The sequence below is a fragment of the Toxorhynchites rutilus genome, chromosome 3, assembly GCF_029784135.1.
Source record: "Toxorhynchites rutilus septentrionalis strain SRP chromosome 3, ASM2978413v1, whole genome shotgun sequence".
NCBI classification, from domain to species: domain Eukaryota; kingdom Metazoa; phylum Arthropoda; class Insecta; order Diptera; family Culicidae; genus Toxorhynchites; species Toxorhynchites rutilus.
The window spans coordinates 245,764,851-245,783,244 of record NC_073746.1 but is presented as its reverse complement, the minus strand read 5'-3'; the positions used below and the strand labels follow the sequence as shown (position 1 = coordinate 245,783,244).

Below are 18,394 nucleotides of genomic sequence, written 5' to 3'. Positions count from 1 at the left end.
CAAATCATTTTCATTGTACAAGTTTGATTCGAACCTCTAAATAGCCAATAACGACACTGGCCACGTCCTTACAGTCACCAGGGAAAGGGAAGGAATGTTAGTATAATATTCGCCGCCCGAAGGCCAGAGGGGTCGCCTCTATAGCGTGGTTCCCTAGCGTTTATCAAGGAAGTGATTGTTGTTAGTAGAGGAGGTAAGAATCATGACTTACTGTGGTTGGTGATGTGATTTGGAGTTAACCCGTTTCTTTCTTAGCAAAGGATTATGGACCGTGTTAGAGGAAAATTCAATCATTGGACTATGGTAAGAAGCAAGACTTGTACATTTTTGTGCAATGTTTATTTTGTCAATTTGTACAATAATCATACAATAAGTATTCAAGCCATTCAAAAACGGCCGAGAAGAGATGAATTATTTACCACGTTAACCCCTTGAACGGAAAGAGCGAGTCCAGCTCGTCATAAACTTTGCTGAACACACTGACAATGACGAGCTGGACTCGCCAGAAATTAATGAGGTTTGATGCTTTTTATGAGAGCAGTATATGTAAGTTATATCGATCTATGTAAGTTATATCGATGTGCATGCTTCTTGAAAAAAAAAAAAAAATTAAAAATTAAATTGTCTGCCAGAGCAGACTGACTGAAAAAAACAAAATGTCATTCAAGGGGTTAAGTACGACCATCCATCTCTTTAACTGATGAAAACATCGACAAAATAAAATGAACTGTGAACGACAAAATAAAATGAACGGAAATCGTCATTTAAGTTAGAGAGAGCTAGCCCGTGATTTAAATATCTCTCACGAGACCGTTCGACATACTTTGGTTGATGTTTTGGGCATGAGATGGCGACATGAGAGAAGTCGCAGCACGACTAGTGCCAAAAGAGCTCAATTTTCTTGAAACATTTCATCGCAATCAAGTGACTGAAGACATGCTTGAACGGTCAAATTCTGATCCCACATTCATCCTTCTCCTGATATGGTCGGTTCGTGGGACCCGTTTCGACAGCATTGAAGACATAAAAACGAATTCGCCTGACTACAATTTCAGGTACCTGTTGCCGGAAACGAAAGGCGCAGCATTTTTGCAACATTTGTTGAGTTTCGAGAAATTTCAAATCATCGCAAAAAAGTCGTCAAACCATTGTAGAATATTTCAAAATCGAGATATCACTCACCTGGTGCGGCGATTGTGCTGGCTGCGGCGGCTGTGGGGACGGACTGGGAGCACCGTGCTGACCCGGGCTCCGCGGTGGACCGTGCGGTGAGGGAGGTAAATGGGATTGGCCACCCGGACCCGGGCTAGCTGCCGGTGATGGCCACGACCTCACTGGCTCGTACTGCAATTGGGCGAGAGAAAACGAAAAAAAACATAAATACGTTGAATTCAAAAAATACTCGCATATACATGAGAAGCACCTCCCGATTATTATATAGAGCGGAAAAAACAACGCTACACACGCTAAATTGACACTCGCCAAAATGGTGCAAAAATGCTCGCTGGAATGGGAAATGACGAAGAGCTTGTCCGCCGTGGCGTCGAACAGTGGAAAGCGATGGCCCCAATTGAATCGCAATCCAATCAATTAGGAGCATGCACAAAAAAAAACAATTCGATGGATAAAAAGTGAGTTTAGGATGTGTTTGGCAAACGAGAGAAACGCCAAAAAGGCGTTAAACGAAATGCAAACACAGCCCCAACTGCTGATCTGTTACTGGCGCTGTTTGCTCCCGACTAAATGTCGTTGGCCCAGAAGCGAACGGGAATGCAAACACTCTCTCAAACTTCTGCCATATGTTAGATAACGAGGATTAGTGACGGAAAATTTGGTCCGCTCTACACGTCATGTTACACGCTTCGTGCAATAACGTGTCATTACTTATTCAAAAGGATTCATTTGTAGGATTGGTTTGCCTGTGATATGTATCTTCTCAGCGGAGTCAAAATCGAACACACACATAAAGTTGTCTGTGTCATTGGGTCCTTGCCTACATGTTGACTGTGGCTCGGACCTTCGATGGCCACAATTTATAATCACTTTTCCTTTTCCTTCGATTCCTTTGTTCCACAGAACCCATGTGCGGAACTCTGAATCTCGGTTTACGCTTGGGAATGTTGAAGCGCCATTCATTGCTCAATTATAATCGTAGTGTATACTTGTGATAATCAGGAAGAGTTGCCCAGCCGTCGCTTTCCAGGAATCGTATCGCGCGTAGGACGGTTATAATTCTGCTAAGGAAATTGATGGGTTCATGAATCTATGATGACGTATTTCTTCCACTTATACTCGACGAAACGTGTAATCCGCTCGACGATAGACTTCTATGTGTGTCGTGTCGTTTTTGATAAGACGATATTAACGATACACCACACTGTACACCAGGCGGCGTCTTCCGACTACCCATCATCATCATCGTTATTATCATCAACGAACAGCCTCTGTCAACGGGAGTCAACATATGGGTTCCATGATAAATATAAACAGCTGCCACGGAAGGGTGAAACGATATCAATTTCATTCCCAAGCCAGGGCAGGCTTCTCTCGATGACGCCGATCTCGTTTTGAGACGGTGAATAAGTTGAACGATAACTTTCGGAGTGGAAGTGGGACCGATTAGGATTATGTTGTTGGTAAACACAGCGGGCGATTGTTGGTGAACGAACCGATCTAATGGATTGTGTGTGTGTGTGTTTGTGTGTGCATTCAAGGTCACGAAACAGATGGTTGTGCTGTTATGAACGCGACAAATGGACGAGTTCAATGCGTATTTCCTTAGTAGTGGCGTCGGTCTCGCTCTATTCAGTAGGCATAACTCGTAGATAATCAATTTAAAAACAAATCTCTCAGATGAAATTCAGGAAAGTTCTTCTATTGTATACAAAATCTTTGAAAAGGTTGTATTCCTGCTACCCAGACCTTTGGAGTAGAGAGGACCGCCATTTCAAGCACATAAAGGGTGTGTCACATCAAATTGCATCACGGAAAAACGCTGTAGAAATTCGCCCAGTAGACCGATCCTTTTGAAAATTTTAGACAGTAAAATAAAAACTATTAAACAACTTTTGGCATTTTCTTTTTATTCATACTTCGAGCCCAAGCCCGTTTGCTCGCACCTTCCTCTTTACCCCGTCCATAAGGTTCTGTACAACGTCAGGTTGTAGTTTTTTTGAATAGAAATCCATTTGAAGTCCGCCTCCGATTTGACAACTTTTGGGTTCTTCCGGAGGGCCTCGTGCTGCTTCAATAGTGGTAGTAAGAGCTTCTGTAGGCACTCCTTAAGGTAAACCTGCCCGTTTACCGTGCCGGTCATCACGAAGGGGGCGCTCCGCTTTCCGCAAGAGCAGATCGCTTGCCACACCATGTACTTTTTGGCAAACTTGGATAGTTTCTGCTTGCGAATATCCTCCGGAACGCTGAATTTGTCCTCTGCGGAGAAGAACAGGCCCGGCAGCTGACGAAAGTCCGCTTTGACGTAGGTTTCGTCGTCCATTACCAGGCAATGCGGCTTCGTCAGCATTTCGGTGTACAGCTTCCGGGTTCGCGTCTTCCCCACCATGTTTTGCCTTTCGTCGTGGTTAGGAGCCCTCTGAACCTTGTATGTACGCAGGCCCTCCCGCTGCTTGGTCCGCTGGACGAATGAACTTGACAAATTCAGCTTATTGGCGACATCCCGGACCGAACTTCTCGGATCACGGCTAAACTGCTTAACTACGCGCTTGTGATCTTTTTCACTGACGGAGCATCCATTTTTGCCGTTCTTCACCTTCCGGTCGATGGTTAGGTTCTCGAAGTATCGTTTTAGTACTCTGCTGACCGTGGATTGGACGATTCCCAGCATCTTACCGATGTCCCGATGTGACAACTCCGGATTCTCGACATGAGTGCACAGGATTAATTCACGACGCTCTTTTTCGTTCGACGACATTTTTCCAAATTTACGAAAAATTTACAGTGAAGCATGGCCAACGTGATCTATACACTCTTATCTGATTATAAGCGAAAGCTGAAGATATAATTCCTAAAAATTAAATTTCTACAGCGTTTTTTCCGTGATGCAATTTGATGTGACACACCCTTTATTTAACCTACTGATTGGTAGAACCATCACAAAACAAGACTAGTCAAAAACGGAATTCTTCGACTTCACGGAATCCCAATCATACTTTAGCATGGAAACAATTCCATGCCAAATGGACCGATCGCTGCCCCGATCCCCTTCGATTCGTTTGAAACTTTGTACATATGGAAAATTTTGAAGTAGTGATTTGCATTCCATTTTTAACTATTTGGAACTGCTTTCGGGCTTGCTAATCTAATAGAGTTTATTTGCTTCACATCAATGTAGATGTAGACATTGTACATTCGTCATCGCATTTTTTTTTTGATTAATTGAATTTTTTTCTATCATAGAGGCTTCAGGCTACAAAGTTCATTCGCCTCTAATCTTGAAAAATACCAATTAGAAGATCAATCAATGAATAGTTCTGGTATGGAACCCACGAACGTTCGCTTAGTAAGACAACATGAATGATCGAAAATATTGATATAAAACATACAATTTTGGACGAGACGAAGTTCCTGGGACGTCATTCACTCAAAAACTGTAAATAATTGGCACGGGAGCAACATCTGAGCGAAGATACGCTATTCATAATCCAGCGAACGCTCAGGAATATGCATTAGGATGCCCCAAAGAATGTATGGGATAAAATCGACCCTAAAATTCAAAAAGAAAAAAAGTCGATGTCAAATGTCTTAAAATTGCATGAAACGTTGAGATCTACTATCATCTCGAAAAAAAAATTGTTTTTGTTAAAAATCGACACTCTGGGACTTGGTTTTTTCGGAATACGAGACGAAACGTATGGTTTTTGGATGCTAATAAAAATAGTTATCTCGATTTTTGCATGATAATATACCCTATGCAAAATACTAGTTAATTAGGAATTCATTTACTAGTGTCGCAGACGTTAAAATTGCCGAAAATCGAATTTTCAAAAAACAATTTTTGATGCTGAATGTCTTGGAACTACATGACTTGTCGAGATTTACTGTTATCTCGAAATTTTGGCGATTTACATACCAAACGAATCAGAAATTCCTTAAGATTTATTTGTCATGCTATATATTACAATTACCTGGTGTGTAAACAGTTTAAATTGATGAAAACTAGAAGCAGTTCGATTTTCCCACACATTTGTTCTGCACATTTGAGAGCTTCCCTATCCATGCTGTCAATAACGAGCAACTTATCGGCGATCAACAAAGTGGAATGATTTAAAGTCGTCGTGAACGAAGAAAAGAAGAAGATTAAGAACGAAGGGAAATTTGCGCCCAAAGCATAAATATTGGATCTTGCTGAAGCAAATTTTCAGTATCGTTCTAGATACGAAGGAATGAATATCGCTTGTTCTTTCTTGTTTTGAGTCATCACATGTCTTCGTTTCGGATTCAGCTGTGGACGCGACCAAATAACTTAACAAATTACAAAATGACGCCATTCCATCAAGATTCTGAACTACACAATTGTGTGGGGAATCATCAAATTAGACTCTCATCAGTTCACCAAGAAAATAATTGTTCAGAAATTTTGTGTGTCATTGTTTTCGCATAACAGTTGCAAAACTATCTCCACCAAGGATGGAAGCTAAGCTAATCGAGACCGGAAATATTAATAGAAAGGGCTTCTGTTGAGAAGAGTGCAAAGCGGAGATAAGCGTGTGTTTTGTGTGCGTACGTGTGTGCTTCATAACCCATATGGACAAATAGCATCTTCGCTACACTGAAACCCCATTTGTATCTGTTCCCGTGTGCATTGGCCCTGTCGCGAAGCAACAACCATCTAATATTTTAATGCTATGATGGACGATTGTTTGGTGGTGCGAATTATGCAGCCGCGATAATAAATATAAACAAAAAAGGGGGCAGACTTTTTCTTTAAGGAGTTAACATCGCTTGTTTCCCGTCATCATAACGGCCTCGCTGATGCCTTTAACATTGACATTGAACTGACGCTATGGCGAAGCAGGCGTTAAGGTTGTGCGCCACATAATTATTTGAGGAATATCGAGCTAAACCATAGTGAATGTCATGCTTGAATTCTCCATGCCAAATAAACCGATCGCTGACCCGACCCCCTACGTTTCGTTTGAAACTTCGTACATATGGAAAACTTTGAACTTTTCCACTAAAGATAACAGTTGCGCAAGCGAGCAAGTAATGGAACATTTTTCGAGTCCAGTAATATTAACGATAGCGTTTCTCTTGAGAATAGCGCAAAATAATGAGAAGTGTTGATATTCTTAGTCGCACCAATGTATGGATTAATGGTACTGGTGCAACAAGTATATAATCGCCTATAGTCGAGTGTCACCGAAATAGCGTTTGAGGTAAATTTTCAATGCATTGACATGAAACAGAGTGCGACATGCGATCAGCTTGTGTATTGTTCTTCGAGGATAAGATTAAATCATCAATCAATTATCGTCAACTGATTCTACAATAAAAAAAAACATTTCAAAGCGACCAAACCATTCTACTAAACAGTAATTTCTAAAATTTCGCAGCATTCTAAGATAATATCCCAAGTTATTAACAAGCGACTTGAACAAAATAACAGCGCAGTTCTACGTCAACAGTGTGGTCGTGTGTTGGACACAAACTCCTATAATTTTTGTGAAACATCGGCTTTTCAGACGGAAAAACGACCAAGAGCAAAAAAAAATTGTTTTAACTAAATTTCTTTTCGAGATAACAGTAAATCTCGACAAGTCATGCATTTTCAAGATATATGGCATCAAAAATACTTTTAGAAAACCCCGATTTTCGGCTTTCTAAAAACTTAAATTTCAACGTCTGCGACGTCTGCGCGTATATTATCGTGCAAATCAACATTTCGAAGCAAGTTCCGAATGAAAAATCGAGATAATTATTTTTATTGGCACCCAAAACCATACGTTTCGTCTCGTATTCGGAAAGAAAACCCAGAAAGTCCCAGGGTGTCGATTTTTGACAAAAACAATTTTTTTCGAGATGACACTAGATCTCGACGTTTGATGCAATTTTGAGACATTTGGCACAGAAATTTCCCGAAACCCAAATTTCCTTTAGTCCTCCCTTGGGTGATTTTTCGATTTCCAAAAATTTCAAAATTTGATTGCTTTGCGCCACTCTCCTTTAAGTCCGATTGAGCTGAAATTTTGCATAGGGTGTTTTTTCGAGGTGGTGAACATTTTGTATAGGACAACTTTTGTAATTTTAGGGTCGAGTTTTTTGCATACATTCATTGGCACCATATGGGATAGTTATGCCTAGAATACCAACATGGGACAATTGAGCTTGATATGGTTTTTTTTTAACTTTTGTTTCCAGCTTCAACAGGTTTTTTTTTGTTTTTCCAGAAGATTATGCATAAAAACATCTTTTCATGATGAAAAGTGAAAATTGCCAAAAAGTAACATGGGACAATTATGCGTAGAATGGCAGTATTGTGGTGTGAAATACTGAAGTCACGAAAAAACATATAATTTTCTTTATTGTGATAGATGAAGAAATGGTTCAATAATAATCGCTCGAAATCTTTCATTATTTCGCAAATGTTCAGTTTTCAGATTTTCATTTGACCCCTCCACATCTTCCTGTTAGATATAGTCCTACGTCAAAATAAGATGCATTCTCAGTACAGTATGTGCATCGGCATGAGGAAACAGATTGTGACATATGGCTCACTCGACAATAGATTTTGAAGAAAAGTATCGGAAAATCGGAAAATTTTTATATTATGAAAAACCGTAATCGAATATTGTGCCCCCTAATGCTTGCAAATTGAAACGAAGCAGTCACCCATCGTGTGTGCGTATAATCATCAGTAATGATGCGTTTTGATATCCTTGATTCGATCAAATAAAACGTTGATTGTTAGTCCAGTTACTACTGCGACTGTCTCGTCATGGAAGGACAAGTGAAACCCACCATCGTCATCCTCTGAACAGAATCGCGTAGAATCGCGCTCTCATAGGTAGACACGGTGGAACAAACAGATGCTACTCCACCAGCACACAATCATTCGCTCGTCCGTAGGTTTGCAGAATAGAACATTGTATTCATAAAAGGATACTCGGAGCCCTGGCATTCAATTCATGCTGCTGCTGCAAACGATAAAATGATTTCGAATGAAATTTACTCCGGACAAAATGTTGCCGCTATTCCGCACCGCTCGATGCCGGAAAGGACAGCACGGCAGCAGCAGCATTGGCCTCCTTCTGCTCGTGACTCGTGTTGAGAGGTGAGCGGGCCAAAGGAAGACAGAATCGAAATGACCCACAAATGAAATCTCGACCGTACTGCTGTTACGCTACTGCTGACAGCACAGAGTGAGTGCCCTGTGTTGCGCGAAAAATTGGACAAAAAGTGATTGCCACATTTTGCCGGTAACCGACGGTTGTCGATGAGGGAAGGATAAGCGGTGAAGACCACGCTGCCTCTCGTTCTCGGAACGGCGTTTGATTGAGTGGTGTAAAACTTTCATAGCTTTCGCTCTCATTGCTGCTTCGTAAAAAAAAGTAAGAGCCGTTTAGAGGAAGGTTTGTCGTTTAACGCCCGGCAGAGCTTGGTATGTCCTTTTTTATTTGATTATGAAATGCGCCGATCGGGACGAGTACAAAGATAGTATAAAAGATAGTTAATTTATACGAAATAAGAGGGACTTACTCAGGTTTGTTGGGTTTTTCGAACATTAATCATTTTTGACAGGATTCTCAGTAGTATTTAATCGAATTATTATTTTGAATGTTCGAAGTAACGTAGTTACGGGACGAGATGCCTACCTTCCTGATTTTTCAGGATTTCTCAAACTTTTTGGCACGTTCTCTTATATTCTGACAAACACTCAATTTTGCCAGACTTTCCTGAAATGGTCCTACTTTTTCCTGATTTTTATACATTTCTGTTTATCAGAATAAAAATTATCTGTAGTAAATATACACAGTTTTCTAGGTTGGAAATGACAACTATCATAATTACATCCATAGTTTTTTTTAAGTTAAACGGTTTCATCGTTATTAAACATAATAATAATACAGATAATGAGCTCAAAGCTGGAAAACAATTAGGCAAGTAGCAGTTAGCAGTTATCACACCCATTCCTTCATTAATTTAGTGCATTGGAGAGACTGAAATAAAATCGTGAGGCACGTCGGATTTCCATATGCCCCACGATTTTAATTTAGTCTCATAAATGCCCTAGATTAATGAAGGAACGAGTGTAACAACTGCTACTTGTCTAATTTTTTAAGCTTTTAGTACATTATATGTATCATTATTATGTTTAATCACAATGAAACCGTTCAACTTAAAAAAAGTATTTTTTTTCCTTTTTTTTAATTTCTATTTTTCAGTGCATTGTTTGTATCGTTGATATATTTCTCTACGATAAAACCATTCAACTATATTTTTTATTTTTCTTGTTCGCTCTATTTTTTTCTGAATGTTTTCATGACGTACTTTATTCTATAAGTCAAATAATTTCATTTGATACCCATATATATGGTTTCTGCTTCCACGGCTTGTCCCAAGATAACAGCTTGGAGAATGCAGAGAACAGGACTCTTGATCTTGTCCTCGTAAACGACATCGTGCTACCTGGTTACCAGATTAGCGAATCCGTTGAATCGCTCTCTAGGATTGATCCTCGTCATCCTCCACTCGAGCTAATCGTTGCATATCCAACGGCTGTAACATACGAAACAGAACGTAACGATCCTGGTTTCGATTTCAAACGGGCCAATTTTGAGCATTTATGTGCAGCATTACTCGTGGTCGACTGGAATACTCTGGACACGATTCAAGATACCGATAGAGCAGTTGGATTCTTCTCTAACGCTGTACTTCAGGCGATTACAGCACACGTTCCTTTGAAGTCTCCTCCGTGTAAGCCGCCATGGTCAAACAACCGTTTACGCTTGCTGAAACGTCGTCGATCTGCTGCTCTACGTTCCTACTGCAATCAACGTTCTCAACACTCGAAGCTGCAGTTCAATCGGACCAGTAATGAGTACAGGAGATACAATGGATTTTTGTATGCCAGATACAAGATTCGTATTGAGGAGAGCCTACGTGTGAATCCAAAACGGTTCTGGTCGTTCGTCAACTCAGAGCGAAATGAAAACGGTCTCCCGACATCAATATATCTTGACGAACTTTCTGCTGACTCGATCAGTGGAAAATGCGAACTATTTGCACGACAGTTCAAACGCGCCTTCAACAGATATACAGCCCAACCTGAACAGGTGAGATTACCTGTCCAGGATGCTCCCCGGGATGTATATAGCGTTGAAATGTTCGAAATATCTGAACAGGATGTAGTCAAAGCAATTCAAAGGCTTAAATTCTCGTATGCTCCAGGCCCGGATGGAATTTCACCTGCAGTGTTGAAAAAATGCAGTTCTGCACTGGCCTCTCCGCTGACGAAACTCTTTAATCGATCACTGCAGCAACGTGTGTTTCCCTCGAGCTGCAAAAAATCGTACCTGTTCCCCATCCACAAGAAAGGAGATAAACGAGATGCTAAAAATTATCGCGGCATTACTTCTTTTTGCGCCTGCTCGAAGCTGTTTGAGATCATTATAAATGAATCGCTTTTTGCTAGTTGCAAGCAGTACATCTCAACGAATCAGCATGGTTTCTACCCACAAAGATCCGTGAACACTAATCTAGTTGAGTTCTCATCGCGTTGTATTCGCGCCATGGATGCTGGTAACCAAGTGGATGCCGTCTACTTGGACTTGAAGGCAGCTTTTGACCGGGTTGATCATCAAATCCTTCTCGAAAAACATAGCGAAATGTGGCGTAGCCCTTGGTTTTGTCGAGTGGTTCGAGTCCTACCTGAAGAATCGAGCTTTGTGTGTGAGAATAGGGTCACATGAGTCCGAGTCGTTCACAAACATATCTGGAGTGCCTCAGGGGAGCAATTTAGGCCCCTTACTTTTCGCATTATTTATAAACGACGTGTCCTTCATCCTGCCACGTGGAACGAGACTCTTCTATGCTGATGATTCTAAGGTCTACGTTATTGTCGAAGACATAAATGATTGTCATCATCTTCAAAGCTTGCTGAACATTTTTGAGTCGTGGTGTGTACGAAATTGTATGACGTTAAGCGTCGAGAAATGCCAAGTTATATCGTTCACCAGAAAGCGGAATCCCATCAATTTCTCCTACATGTTATCCGGCAAAGCCATCGAGCGGGTTCAACAAGTGCGCGACTTGGGTGTAATGCTTGACAAGGAGTTCACTTTCATCTACCACTACAACGACATCATCTCCAGGGCAAACAAGCAGCTCGGTTTTGTTCTGAAGGTAACCAATGGATTTAAGGATCCGCTTAGCTTGAAATCTCTATACTGTGCGCTGGTTCGTTCTATCCTGGAATTTGCTTCTGTTGTATGGTGCCCTTTCCCCAGCATTTGGAAAGCGCGCATTGAATCTGTACAAAGAAAGTTCGTACGTCGTGCTTTGAGGAATCTTCCATGGCGGAATCCAAGGGAATTGCCTCCTTACGAGGAACGCTGTAATCTGCTGCGAATTGATACTCTGGAAAACAGGCGATCTGCAGCACAAGCCATGTTTGTTGCGAAGCTGCTGAGGAACGAGATTGACTCCCCTTTCTTGCTAGCTAATCTAAACATGTATGCTCCAGAACGCACCCTACGTCATCGTGATTTCCTTAGGCTCGATTTCCGGAATAGTTTGTATGGCCAGCATGATCCGATGGAGTTTATGTCTGCTACATTCAATAGGATTTTTCACATCTTCGACTTTAATCTCGCTAGCAATGCGCTTCGGATTAGATTAAATGATTATTTCAGAATAAGCTGACACTCGCAATGCGTGTATTTGATACTGACTTGGTTAGGTCCATTAAGACAATTTGATGTCAGATGGATTAAATAAAATAAAATAAAGAAATAAAGAAATATTGACGGGGTTTTGAAAAAAATATATATCACCATTTTGCTGTTGCGGTCATTTTGGATTTCCATTCCTCATGAATAACTGTGCTCAACTATTCAAGCCCTCACATTTGATACCCATATTGATGGGGTTTTGATTGGCCATCTAGGATTTTCAGATCAATCAACAGGAAGGGATTTTCGCGCGTTTTCGAATATATACTGTCGACATTGATTAACCCTTTGCGGTCGTATGTCAACTCCAGCCACCACAGTATTCATACTGAATACTTTATCCAACGAATGTTGAAGTCTAGTGAACTTGTACACGAATCAGTACGCAGTTTCTATGGATAATAGATAACGGTATTCGATGTAAACGAAAAATTATTATCGAGGAAAAATAAGAGGATCTCTTTCAAGGGAAATTAATTCCGACCGCAAAGGATTAAAGCTTGAATTTGGCGCGAAAGAAACGCCAGAAGACAGTTTCAAATCATTATACAGCGCGGACTCGATTATATACAGTCTCCGAATTATTTTCATTGTACATAATCGGATCCTGTATATAATCGAGTCAAAAAAATGTTTTATTCGTTTTTTATGCATATATTTTTCGTTTATTGAAAGTGAAAGAACAATTTAATTTTTGATTCATCCCCTCAAAGTCAGAAAATACCTTTCTCACATGAAAAAAAATATTTTTTTCCAGAATCTCTCAGGAAGCGATAGATGATCATATTTGATGGAAAAAAATCCTTCTACGCGTATGTTCGAATTTCAACAATGACAGAGTTATAGAACTTTTTTTTTTGTTTCGGACTCTGTTGCCTCAAACTGACTCTACACTAAAAAGTACGCTGGGTAAGTCAATTATGTGGCTGTCATTTGAAAAATGAGAAAACTTAGTACAGGATATAGTAGTAGAACATCTAAATTAGTGGATTTAAAAACTTTTTAGAAGTGAAAATTTCAGAGTTAGCATTTTTTAATGTGTAATTAATAATTTTATACCAAAAACCATATTAAACATGACTGTTTTTATCAATCAAATTAAAGCTCTCAAACCAATTTGTTCTATAACACCCAACTTCTATCTTTCTTAATTTCGCTGCAATATTGATATAAACAATTCCTGGTGAAAATTCAAGCAAAATCTTCAAAAATCTCGGTTTTTACCCCACTTTACATATTATAGCCTCTTAAATTCCACCTTATTGTCCAAAGGTTAAGTTTTTTTTCTAGAAATAGTCATTTTTGAAATGTAAAAAAACAATTTTTTTTCAAACTGTATATAATCGAGTGCTCCCGTGGCCGAGTGGTTAGCGTCATAACTAACATGCCGGGTGTTCGGGTTCGATTCTCGTTCTGGTCGGGGGAATTTTTCGTCAAAAAAATTTCCTCCGACTTGCACTGTGATCACGCGTATTCTAGAGCTTGCCATTCAGAATGCATTCAAGGCGTGTTATTTGGCATAGAAATCTCAAATAAGTACTAATAAAAAATGACGCAAGTAATACTACGCTGAGACGGCGAAGTTCCTCTAGGAACGTTAGTGCCATTGAAGAAAAAGAAGAAGATAATCGAGTCCAAAATTGTATATAATCGAATTACATATAATCGAATCTGTATTTAATCGAGTCCACCCTGTATTTTGAATGCAAATAATTACTTGATGTTTTTGGTACCTCAAACAGGTACATACAGTTATTCGATACAGTTTTTGTTTAATACTTGTCACCATTTGCGAAAAAACGTGTTCTTCTATTAAGTAGAATACACATTCCATACGGAAAAACAAATGTTCAATTATAATTTTCATTCTAAAAGTGCATTTATTCCACCTGCAAATCAAACTAGATTTTTGCTTCACAATATTGAAAATATATTTATAAATTTCACGATTTGAACAAAAGAACAATGAGGATTACGCTACAAGTTTTATTTCTCTCACTCCAGAATTTTACTTCTAGGATGACAGATTTACATTTTGGAGGTTGATCGGTCAAACCCTACGTTGGCGCATATATGTTCTCAGATTTCGTAAAAATTGGTTTTGGATTTGTTTTTATAGTTTACATGGTTTCAAAAATAAAGGCACTTTAAAAGAAATGGGGAATCTAAGGAAAAAATATGAAAATACGGGGCTAATATTTTGCGATAAGGAATTATCGCAAAATGTTGTCATCAAACGATGTGATTGTTTTGTTTACTACAAATGTAAAACAATGGCGCTGATGGAATAAACATATAATCGTCTGTGAACGTTTGTATGTTCACTGGAAAAAGACTGTCACGATAACTGTTATAAGGTACACCGGGGCAAGCTAAAACGATTTTTTCAAAGTTAAACTTGAAAGTTATCTTAAAAAATAACTAAATCACTAAATTCAAATCTGTTCGTGGCATATACAACGTATGATAGATGACTTTCGATAAAAAAAAGGCATTCACACTGGATGTTTCGAAAAATATCAATTTTTAAAAAGTTTAGCTATGATATGCAATGTATCAACTTGTCACGTAAAGCGGGGTAAACTAGAACGCGGAACTGTCATGAGTTTAATGTGCGGTTTTGCTTCTCGAATTACCTATCACTGATTCATGAAACACTAAATTGAAAGAATTACATATAAACATCTGGAAAAAAGGGTTTTAGTACACATGAGATGTGGGGAAGTAGTCTGATACACACAAAATGGACATTACATACTAGAATTAATATTCGAAACAATATCATCAAGAATACTATTTTGGACGCTATGAGGTCAGAGTAGAGTCACTCAAAACGACCACTAATGAGGTTGATGGGATCAAATAATATTCGAATATTATGTAACTCAGAAAGGGAGGAGGGGATTTTTTTTATCCCATTTATTTATTAGGCTCATTAGCATTTAGCAGTAACAGAGCCGGGTTTAATCGTGTACATGTACATATGTTTATGTTTCTATGAATTGTGAATTACACAGTAGTTAGTAGTAGCCATTTAGGCGTTAAGTTTTCTGTTCCATTACATTATGGTAAATTACACAGTAGTAGCCATTTAGACGTAAGGGTATTCTTTCTGTTCATCCATTGTTCAGCAGACCGGACAGCGGAGACAGTTGATATTGATCATTGTTGAGTTATTTATAGAACAGCAGCCCGATGTTTCTTGCAGAGCAGTTGTATGGATGAATCGATCTTTGTTCCACCGTGGATCGATTTCCATCGCTGATGATGGTTGCGTGGACGTAGTTATTCTATAACAACACAAAGATGGTCAATTGAGGTCCCGGAGTTTGAACTCACGATCGATCGCTTGGTAAGCGAACGCGTAACCAAGTGGCTACGAAGACCCCCTGGAGGAGGGGATGCCTAGTGGAAATTTGTTTAGAATTAAATCCTACTAAATCTAAACATTTTTATGTAAACGACCATTTGTTACATGTTATGTAGGGAACAGGGAGTCTTAACTAGTAAACACATTGCGTTACGTAATATTTGAACGACTCCTAATTGCAAAATTAAAAAAATTGACTTGTATCATGTCTGTTTATTAGGGTGCCAATGAAAATGGTCATCTAAAGTTTCAAAAAGTTACCCCATAAAAAATGTTCACCACCTCAAAAAACACCCTATACCAAATATCAGCTCAATCGGACCTAAGGGAGAGTGGCGCAAAGCGGTCAAAGTTTGAGTTTTTCGGAAATCGAAAAATCACCCAAGGGGGGATTAAAGGAAATCGGGGTTTTTGAAAAAAAATTTTTGATGCCAAATATCTTAAAATTGCATTCAAATTCAAATATGACGTAAAAATTAAATTGCTTTAGAGTTTAGAAAACCCGTCATGAAACTGGACCATATAATATGAACATCATAATTTTATTTTGTCCGAATTTCGGTAAAAGCATAGGTTATCTTCTGGAGCGACAAAAAAACGCACACAAACATTATGATGGTCGTCGACATCATGTTCAACCCACCTGTGCTTGCAGCGCGAAGAATTATAACAACAAAAAAACCTCAACTTACTTGATGCGGAGGATAGGGTGACCGATGGTTGAGACCGGCATTGGGTCCCGGAGGTGTAGGATATCGCTGTTGGTAAGGAGAGTACTGCGTGTTGGCAGGTGGGCCTCCCTGTGATGATGAAGGGGGCGGTGGTTGTCCACTGCCCGAGCCGCCAGGCTGTCCGGGTTGGCTGGTCTGGGGCGACTGTCCGGGGGGACCACCGGGTTGGTGACCTTGTGGCGGGGGAGGTGGACCCTGTTGGCCACTTTGCTGTCCTTGCTGCTGGGGCGGAGGAGGATAACTTCCCGGGCTCTGCCCAGGAGGTCCCGGTGGATAGGGCGATTGACCCCGTGCGTTATTGCCCTAGATGGAAAGAGAAACAAAAAACAATTAGACTGATTGTTAACAAGATAAACAATTATGCTGTAATATTCTGGCGCAAATTTTACAACCGAATGACAACAACGGATACAAACTACATCCCCATTGCAACTTTCTGTCCCACCGTGACATCAAAATAAAGTATCATCCCCTAACGACTGTCGGTACCAGAAGTGAAAGAGCAATAAAGATATTTCAGGATCTCTGCCGTACATTCCATCCCGGCAGCCGGGCGAATAAATAATCATCCCCAAAAAGTTGTCCGTGTGCAGCATTCACAGTCACAGTGCATCGTATCAGTCTTCTGTCTATACCTATCCAAACAGCCATCAGACCGTATGAACTTGCTATTCCGTCTGCCACACTCTCTCGTCCTGCTATACAACGTTTAACTTCTCCAGTAGCGAATGTGAATGGCATTTCCCATTGCCAAAACTCTCCGGATTTCATAACTTTCGCCTTGCCTTTGTGATCCATTTCTGATCGCCTAGATCCCTTTTCCCCCTCATCGTCCACCCCGCCGACACCAATCGGCGGAGATCCCGACGAGTCGTCCCCGGTCGCTATTCAGACTCTCTGTTAATAATCAAACATAATTTGATTTTCCCTTCTCCCAGCCTCGGGCTTCCAATTCCACCCCGCTGGACAAGCGCCGTTACCTAGTTTTATGATTTGATACTATCATTATTTTAAATGCTCGATGTGCCAAAGCCAGGCTTCGGTCCCGGACACAAATGGCACAACTGGAGTGCGGTGGTGCCGGGACCAAATGTTCCATAGACTACTGCCACGGCCGACCCGCCGCTGTTGATGCTGCTGCTGCGGCGGAGTGTCGATTCTCGGGCAAAAATGATGCTTTATCTCTTCGACGATTGTTTCATCCTTCCAGCATCAACCGTAAAGTATGGACCGACCGGGACGACGGGGGTTGAGGAGGGAGTACATTGTGTGTCAGGTTTATCAGCGCGTGAAGCATTTCGTGCGAGAGGACGACGCAAAAGGCATAGCCAACCAAGCAGGGGATGATAGGAGACGGTAAGCCAGCAGCAGCAGCAGTGGAGTGTTGTGTAATTTTCTACCCTAGTCCCTCCTTCCGGCGCGCAAAACCCCATCACACACGCCAAAGGGAACCGAGAAACTCCCGCTCTGCATTTAATGGTTTCCTCTACCCCTCCAGTCCCCCATGTCCTTTCGTTTGAGTTCACCGCTTGGAAAAGTGCCACTGTTGGCTGCTGCTGCTGCCATTGCTGTACTGCTCTTTGTCTCCGGGACTTATCCCAACTCGATGAATCCTCATCTGCACCCGAGTTGAATAGATAAATGATATATAATTTTTCCTCCCCACCCTCTTGAGTGTATCCCACCGACCCATTTTCCGTGCCACACAATCTGACACTGCTGCTGCTGCTGCCTCTCATAGGAAAAATCCTAAAATCGTTTTCACATACAATGTTTGCTGCTACTGCTCCCAGTCGCAGTGTATCCCTGTGTGGCTGATTCCATTGTTGTTTTCATTACTATACGACAGGGTTGGTGGTGTATGGGCTCGAAGGTTGTATGGCAGTCGTTGCGCTGGCATTGCCCTGGTAGAAAATTCATAACACAAATAGGATCCCCCCGCTTCACCTCTCATGCCGTGCCTCCACAGCACCACGCCACACCCGGTACAGCTTCTTGTGTGTGTGTGTGTGTGTGTGCTGCGCTGCTCCTGTCTGTACGTGAGCATAAAAAGCTCCGCCTTCTATTATGCTACCTCGCTCTCTGTGTGTTTGGGGGCAGCCATTGCGAAGCGGGAAATATCGATTTTTCCTCATCCTTCCATTCTATTGCCGACACAGCATTGGTAGTGGTGAGGTTTTCCGTTTTTCCCAAGCTCACCACTACCAGCGTGAGCTCGTGCACAGCATGGAAAATGAGATGAAAATATCGTTGCTTTTGTGGTCCCTATTGCTGGAGCGTTGATGATGATCCTATATTGCTGCTGCTAGCCAGGATGGAGGGAAAGGGAGGCGGCGGTTGAGAAGGTGAGCGGATGTGGGTGGCGAGGTGCTGCTGCTTTAGTC

General features: G+C 40.9%; 1 protein-coding gene across 8 annotated transcripts in view; it reads right to left on the bottom strand.

Moving 5' to 3' along the window:
* LOC129780205 (trithorax group protein osa) overlaps positions 1 to 18,394 on the bottom strand; it is a 299,734-nt gene that overhangs the window by 214,763 nt on the left and 66,577 nt on the right. For all 8 annotated transcript variants that reach the window (XM_055788228.1, XM_055788226.1, XM_055788221.1 and 5 more), the window contains 2 exons: positions 15,972 to 16,313; positions 1,183 to 1,344 (listed from right to left, as the gene is read on the bottom strand). In XM_055788228.1, the coding sequence (XP_055644203.1) occupies positions 1,183 to 1,344; positions 15,972 to 16,313 (504 nt within the window). The remainder of the gene's footprint in view (positions 1 to 1,182; positions 1,345 to 15,971; positions 16,314 to 18,394) is intronic.